General features: G+C 46.3%; 1 protein-coding gene across 1 annotated transcript in view; it reads left to right on the top strand.

Moving 5' to 3' along the window:
* The first annotated feature begins 3,222 nt into the window (after window positions 1-3,222).
* Window positions 3,223-7,902, top strand: part of LOC115607225 (transmembrane protein 263-like) — a 201,555-nt gene continuing 196,875 nt past the window's right edge. The window contains exon 1 of the mRNA XM_030484239.2: window positions 3,223-3,389. Within this exon, the coding sequence (XP_030340099.2) occupies window positions 3,225-3,389 (165 nt within the window). The 5' untranslated portion in view covers window positions 3,223-3,224. The remainder of the gene's footprint in view (window positions 3,390-7,902) is intronic.

Genomic DNA, 7,902 nt, shown 5'->3' with positions numbered 1-7,902 from the left:
ACTTTCTCTTCATGCATACATGAGATGTGACTATAAGCCAAAAACCTGGAGGAACAATGAACCCTAGACCAAAAATGTCCCCTCTCTTGAGCTGTGTGCAATATCCATGAACAGAATAGCTTTGAGAGTTAAAGTAATTTATTCTCAACAGTTATCTGTAAGGTGGAAATAAGTTGACTATGTTAATGAACATTTCTCAGTGTCTGGTCTTTATATTTTGTCTTTCAGCTCAGATGGTGAAAACAGCTAGTTAAATCTGTGTTCTCCTTGCCAACTTTTCATTCTGTTCTCAGTAAGGCTTAAGAAATGCATATATACCAAGAACATCAGGCTGTATAGTCTCAAACCTCTCTATCATTACCAAATGATGCAGTGTCAGTGTTCAGTCATGAGTATGTTTTAATGCACAACATTACCCTTATTATAAAGTATTTTATTAAACAGATCTGTTCTATAGCATTCATATATATCGATTATAGCATATATAAATGCTGAAAAGACATTGGCAGAAAAATATTTTCTTATTTTTAGATTTCAAATGCTCTCAAATCTTGTGGTGCTTGCATTAATGTGTGTAGTTTATGCTTACCAAATCTGCTTCAAACATAAGGAGTGTAATAGATTATTCAGAAACATCAAAATCTCTTCCTTTCCATCTACAAGACTGGCTCCAAGACAGACCTACTGCTGGCCAGGGCAGAGACCATCAGCAATGGTGGTAGTACCTCTGGGATAACATAGTTCAGAAGCTGGGGGGGGAATGCGATGAAAACTGCAGCCAGAAGAGAAATGAGAGTATGTGAGAGAAACAGCTCTGCAGACACCAAGGTCAGTGAGGGAGGGGAGGAGGTGCTCCAGGCTCCAGAACAGAGATTCCTCTGCAGCCTGTGGTGCAGCCCATGTTGGTCCATGATGGAGCAGATACCCACCCACAGCCCATGGAGGACCCCATGCTGGAGCAGGGGGATGCCCAAAGGAGGCTGTGACCCCAGGGGCAGCCCACGCTGGAGCAGGCTCCTGGCAGGACCTGTGGCCCCTGGAGAGAGGAGCCCGTGCTGGAGGAGGTTTGGTGCAGGACTTGTGATCCCATGGGGAACCCATGCTGGAGCAGTCTGTGCCCGAAGGGCTGCACCCATGGAAGGGACCCACGCTGGAGCAGTCTGTGCCCGAAGGGCTGCACCCATGGAAGGGACCCACGCTGGAGCAGTCTGTGCCTGAAGGGCTGCACCCATGGAAGGGACCCACGCTGGAGCAGTCTGTGCCTGAAGGGCTGCACCCATGGAAGGGACCCATGCTGGAGCAGTCTGTGCCTGAAGGGCTGCACCCATGGAAGGGACCCACGCTGGAGCAGTCTGTGCCTGAAGGGCTGCACCCATGGAAGGGACCCATGCTGGAGCAGTCTGTGCCTGAAGGGCTGCACCCATGGAAGGGACCCATGCTGGAGCAGTTCATGAAGAACTGCCGCCCATGGGAAGGACTCACATTGGAGAGTTCATGGAGGACTGTCTCCTGTGGGAGGGACCCCACACTGGAGCAGGGGAAGAGTGTGAGGACTCCTCTCCTAAGGAGGAAGGAGCAGCAGAGACAACATGTGATGAACTGACCACAGCCCCATTCCCCATCCCCCTGCACCACTGGAGAGGAGGAGAAGAGAATTCGGGAGTGAAGCTAAGCCCAAGAAGAAGGGAGTGTGTGTGTGGGAAAGGTGTTTTTAAGCGTTAGATTTCTCATTATCCTACTCTGATTTGACTGATAAATTAAACTCATTTCCCCAAGTTGGGTCTGTTTTGCCTGTGATGGTAATTAGTGAGTGATCTCTTCCTGTCCTTATCTCGACCCACAAGCCTTTCACCGTATTTTCTCTCCCCATCCAGCTGAGGAGGGGAGTGATAGAGCAGCTTTGGTGGGCACCCTGCACCCAGCCAGGGCGAACCCACTACACTAGAATTTCCTATTTAACTGAAAAAGGAAAACTAGCCTTAGGGTACCACTCTACCTCTACTCTCCAAGGTGGTTCTGTAGATTGGAAAAGACAGTATGAAACAGCAAAAAAATGAACTGCTTTTCCCGCACTGTGCACCAAGTGAAGGCATTTCTAGCCTTTAAGCTGGCACATTTTTCCTTTTATAGTTTCTGATTAAATAGGGTCTACTGTAGTGAGGAGTGATTTAGGAGACCTACACGGCTGCCAAGGGCATATTCTTTAGAGAAGTCATTGCTAAGTTTCTCAGTCAAGGGGTAAGAAAAGGGAATAAAAGCAATCTTTCCTCTTTTGGATTTAAACATTTGCCAAGTTGTAGTTATGTTCTCAATGTAACATATTAACTCAATCTTCACCTGTGGAATGCTACTAAATCGGAGAAAATTGAACCCTCATCACCACCATTTGCTTAATGTTGTTTTATCTCCCAACTCCAGGTATCATTACTTCAAACTGCCCTTCTTTTTGTTTTGTTTTGTCTGGCTTCGCTCATTGCATCAAACCATTCACTAGCAAGAATTCCCTCCTACCTGCATGTGTGATTGTGCCTGATGATAGCCTTAAAGCAACACGCGCGAGAGAACACATGCCAAAGACTTTTTCCACACTGGCACAGGGTGCCCAGAGCAGCTGTGGCTGCCCCATCCCTGGCAGTGTTCAAGGCCAGGTTGGACACAGGGGCTTGGAGCAACCTGCTCTAGTGGAAGGTGTCCCTGCCTGTGGCAGGGGGCTGGAACTGGATGAGTTTTAAGGTCCTTTCCAACCCAAACCAGTCTGTATCTTTGCCACCAAGCAGCAGACCCTGATGTGAAGCATCAGCAGTGGGTGCACCCGTGTCCTGCAGGCTGGAGATCTAGTATGTTAGCTGAGGATAGTATGAGGAAAGGGCTAGAAAGCCCCAATTCCTCCCAAGAACTCAGCTCTTGACTAGAATCAATGAAACGACAGCAAAGACAGAGCCCAGAGAACAGACTCCTCATCTTGGCCAAACACCACCTCCTTGCCTGGCTATGGTGGGGCAATTATCTCCCTTTGCTGCACTCCCATAAGGTATATAAAGGAAACGTGAGGTGGTTAATGCGTTACAACTTGTAAAGCGCTTTAACCTGAAACGTGAGGAAGCGTCTGTCACTAAAGCATGCCCCTCAGAGCACTGAGACCCCTCCGCTGCGATGCACCACAGCGACCCCTGACAAGATGGCGGCCCCTGACCCCCGCGCTTCCTCTTCCGGCCGGGGTTGCCATGGCGCTGCCCCCCCTCGGCCCACCCCCTGCTCCCGCCGCTGTGTGTTTACACCGGGCAGGAGGAGCCGGAGCCTCAGCGCCGGGGGACACGGGGACGCAGCCGGCGGCCGCCCGCCCTCCATCCATCCCCACCGGGCGGTGCTCCGGGAGGCGCGGCATGAAGGTGATGCTGGCGGCTGGGGGTCCCGCCGGGCGGGGTTCGGCTGGGCCGCGGCGGCTCCCGGTAGCTTGTTGGGGGGGAAGCAGGGGTAGGGGCCGGGCTCTCGGCAAGCATTGGCGGGAGGTGGTCGCTGTTAGCTCTCGTAATGAAGTACAACTTCCAGAAGCTTCTAACTTCGCGGGGGATGTGGTGCCGCTTCTTGGAGCCGTCGCCTGGGGAGTATTTACCCCCTCTCTCCATTACAGCCCGGTTGTTGCCTGCGGCGCTGTGAGGGGAGCCGGAGGAGGCTGCCCGGCCCGCTCCCCCTTTGGGCTTGTGTCTCTGCAGGGAAATTGCCCTATTTTCTCCGGGCTTCTTCCCTCATGGCTGTATTCGTGTAGGCAGTTCCACTGCCCCAGCAGCCGCGGGGTTTGGTGCTACCGGGAGTAGTGGTATGCTACTGGGAGTAGTAGCTCTGGTGCTCACCTGTGCTGCTTCTCTCACAGGCCCTTCCAAGAGTGTGGAGACCATAGCCTTTCTCCTTAGTTTGATGTGGAAAACTATTAGGATAGAAGGGGGTTGACCTGTGCCAGCAGGCAGCTTCGGTGCTGTGGGAGAGGTGGATGCTAAGGCTGACTGGGCTATAACAGTAGTGATAATATACTGGCTCTTAATTGAGAGGTTGTCTCTTCATTTGCATTGGTTAGCAGTCAGCAGTGCTGTGGTATTGGTTTTCTTCCCATTGTTTTCTGTCCTATCTCTTTAATTTGCAGGTGCATGACTTCTGAAACAGGTCCCTCACGTTAATCAGTTTGAAACACAAGGCACCCCAGGCATCCCCTGTCTCCTGAATTTGTCCAGCAGCAAAATTATTGATCAGCTAGATTATAAGCTCTTTGAGGCAGAAACTGTATGTAGCTATGGTCTGTACCTGTCCTGATGGAGAAATTTGGCTCAGGCCTTCCTTGAGTCAAGGAAGTATGTGTTAGGAGTTCCCCAGCCTGTGCAGGTTTTGGGTTGTCAACAGTACATGCGTGTTGGTTATTCAGGTGGGTGATTGCCTCTATGCACAAGGGGCTCTCAACTATCAGTGTCTGCACAGCTGACATGGAAGAAAAGGGACAGTTTCTGACTACATTAAATAAATGTATATAAAAAGAATGTTTCCTTCTATGCAGTGTTATTGTTTTGTTTTGCATTTGTTCAAAGCCTGACAGTAAAGAGTAATTTTATTTTTCTTTCTGAATGCTTGTTAGTTCGAATAGTGTGGGATAACAAAAAATATGTATAAGACAGCTGTTGGTAAACAGTGCTATGGCTCTGGGTGAGTTGTTGACTTATACTGCAAAACAAAAACCTCAGAGTGCTGGCTGAACAGTACATACAGCTTGAGGCCAAAGCTGAAAAGACTTCCTGCAGCTTCTGTTTTATTACATGCAGAGTAAACAGCTGATTTTTCTTGCTAAGCCCATTACTTCCACTGAATTCCTCTTTTGCCCCACTGGAGTGGGGAAAGCTTGTGGCTGTTTTAGATGGGCTTGTTCAAAACACAGCAAGATGTGAGTGGAGTTATGTTCTGATTGCAAGGAAACTGTGTGTGTTTGTGTGGGAAGGAGAGTATTCTTTTTTTTTCCTTTTTCACCAATCATCAGGTATAAACACCTCGTAGAGCTTTTCCGTATGAAAGGTTTCACAGCTTTCCCTCTGACAGGGTGTTTTCTTTCAGTGTATGTTTCTTCCCAAATGTGCTACCTTTTGCTGTAGCAGTTGCCTCAGCTTCCTTTATGTAAGATCATTGCAGTTTCATGATTTAAAGTCTTAAGCTGGGGTGGGGGAATAATCACATTTTTAATTAACAAGTGGCATGCATCAAAAGTGTGTCGTGTTTTACCCCTTAAAAGGGGGAGGAAAGGAGAAGTGAGGGGGAACAAGGGGTGTCCGTGTGGTGTGGGAGATGGGAATCCTTTTTATGGACCTGCTCACAAATAGTTCACTGTGAGTTGAAAACAAATCCAAGTTTAAGCTGTTGATCACTGCAGGGAATACATAAGAGCCAAGCTTTTTGAAAAGTCATCTTGCCTATTCATCCCCTAATTGTTGTTAAGTCTTCGGAAATACATTTGACTGTGTATTTTAGCAGTATGGGTTTAGAGCCTTTCTCATTGATGCTGGTTAGCAGGTTGCTGAGAAAGCAGGGCTGTCAAAGTAAAACAAGTTAATGCTGCTGCGCATATGATGGCCTGCCTATTTATGGAGGTAAGAAGCAGGTGAAGAGAAGTGGTAACATCAGGGGAGTTCTGCTGTGGAAGTGATCATTTCAGGATCCTTCACTAATGTCTGATTGTTGCTGAGGAAACCGAAGCTTGATGTGTCTTTATTTTTAAGTCGATCAAATAATGTAAATATCCTGTTAAAAAGGTGGAGTGAAATAAAGCAGCATGGCAAAGTCATGCTTTAAAGCTTGAGGGGTTGAAACTAGATTGGCTTTGAGGTAGTCTTTACATGTGCTTTGCTTCCGTTCCCAAGTCTTTCAAGCAATGGCAGTGCTGAAAGATGGTATCTCTGGGCCCTTTTGGCCTATGCAAAATGTAAAACTGGTTAAAGCCCTTGTTTCCTGCACTGTAGGACAGGAATGAGAGGCAGTCAGCTTGAAAGTGGACCATCCTGATGTGTAGGAATAAATTATATGTTTTGAATACACCAAGAGCATTTGCTTTCCTTCAAGGGCAGATCCTCTTGATGGCAAGGAAATACACCTTTTCAGGCTGCATTAGGAGCCTGGGTAACAGGTCTGTCAGGTGGGGAGGACAGTTTCATTCATTAGGGAAAGTGGAGAGTTGTGGGGAGATGACCAACTCCTCTCATGTCCATCACAGTGTCAGCCACCAATTACTGTCCTACAATACAGTTTATTTCTAGTATATTTCTCTTGTGAGTGAACACTGGCTTTCTCTGGGCTTGGGGAGCACTGAAGAATGTGGCCTTGCTAACAGAACCTCTTCATGCCTTATCTTCAACTGGTGAGTGAATTGGGGCATTAGGATAGTCCCTGATGGCTACCTAATATGGTTGCTGCCACAGTGACTGTTCCCAACACTGCTCCTGTCACTGCTCTCACTTAAATCCAAAATCAAAGGAATGAAAGGCATTGAGAGTCAGGTGATATTGAAGCTCTTGTTTGGGAGAGCAAGATCAAGATGTGATTTCACTGAAGTTTTTTTATTGAACTGAAGTGATTCTCCAAAGTAGAAAGAGAGCTTGTGGTGCTTTGGCATGTAGTCACATTTAAGTTACATATTTTGAGCTAAGACAAGTCTCATAAATGTGACATTTTCCTTTGAGAAACTTACAGCTATATTTAAGAGACCGAACATGAACTTACTGCTTCTAGTTCTGTTTTTCTGACTGCCTGTGATACTTGATGTTGGCAGATAAATCCTAGAGATCAGATAAAAGCATGAAGATGAAGCATCTAAAGTTATGGAAAGCCTAAGTGAATACTTCTCTTGCTTGCGTTTACAGACAGGTCTGTTCCTGAAGGATGTCATGGGTTGTCCTGTCAAAACTTGATGTATACGTAACTTTTTTACGTGTCTCTGATCCTGTTTAGCAGGGCACTTGACAGTTGAAATGAAAAGTCCTTGGGAAAGGAACAACTTAAAAAAGAAGAGACAAAAGGCATTGTTTCTATGGAGTATATAGTAAAATTGTTATAGGAAGCAGAAGGAGGGTGAATGTAAAACATGGAGTAAAACGGAGCATGGACTGTATAATCTGTAGATAATTCTGGCTTGATTATCTGCCTATGATTGGTCACATCTGGTTTTCTTCAGTGATGAAGTATCTTACAAACTTTCTGGTGGTTTTCTTTTCCCAGTGTTGCAGCTGAATTTCAGAGGGATGGGAAGAGGTTATGTGCCTTTAAAGTTCTGGGCAAGGTACATGTTTACATTGGTGAGGGCAGTGGTAGAGCTCTTAAGCAGTTTCGTCAACATAAATGTTGCTGCTGGTTGAACCTGTTGGAAGTCACCGAAGTTGCTTGTGCTTGTGTTAGCAAATCTTACAATCTTAATGCTTCTGCAGAACTGCCTGAGGTCTAGTGCAATTCTTGGACTTCCTTTCAATCTAAGAAGAAAATCATCTTTGAGGGAGGGATGATGAAAATCATCACCTTGCAGGTTCTCAAAAGTAAGAGACAGCCATTACCAAAAGTGATTGCTGCCAGAATTACTTTTTACTGTTAAGTTGTATTGCTTGCATTTATAATGGACAAGTGTTTTCTCCATCTGATGGTTGTTTAGTTGCTGAGTGAAGTAACTCTGGTTAGAATCTTGTATAGGGCCAGTTGTGATCTTTCTCACACTTAATTTGGAAGCAAATGAGATCTCCATGAAGCCTGAAATAAAAGGGGTGTTCTTGCTGGCAGGCCTTCTGGCTGTCAAGTTTAAGGCATACAGGCTAAGGTATAAAATTGTAGAGCTTGATAGTACCAGAAGATGTAGTTTTCATTCTGTAGAGTAAATATTTTATCTGAAAA

The sequence above is a fragment of the Strigops habroptila genome, chromosome 4 (genome assembly GCF_004027225.2).
Source record: "Strigops habroptila isolate Jane chromosome 4, bStrHab1.2.pri, whole genome shotgun sequence".
Taxonomy (NCBI): domain Eukaryota; kingdom Metazoa; phylum Chordata; class Aves; order Psittaciformes; family Psittacidae; genus Strigops; species Strigops habroptila.
The sequence above is the reverse complement of the archived record's forward strand: the minus strand, read 5'-3'. Positions and strand labels throughout refer to the sequence as shown.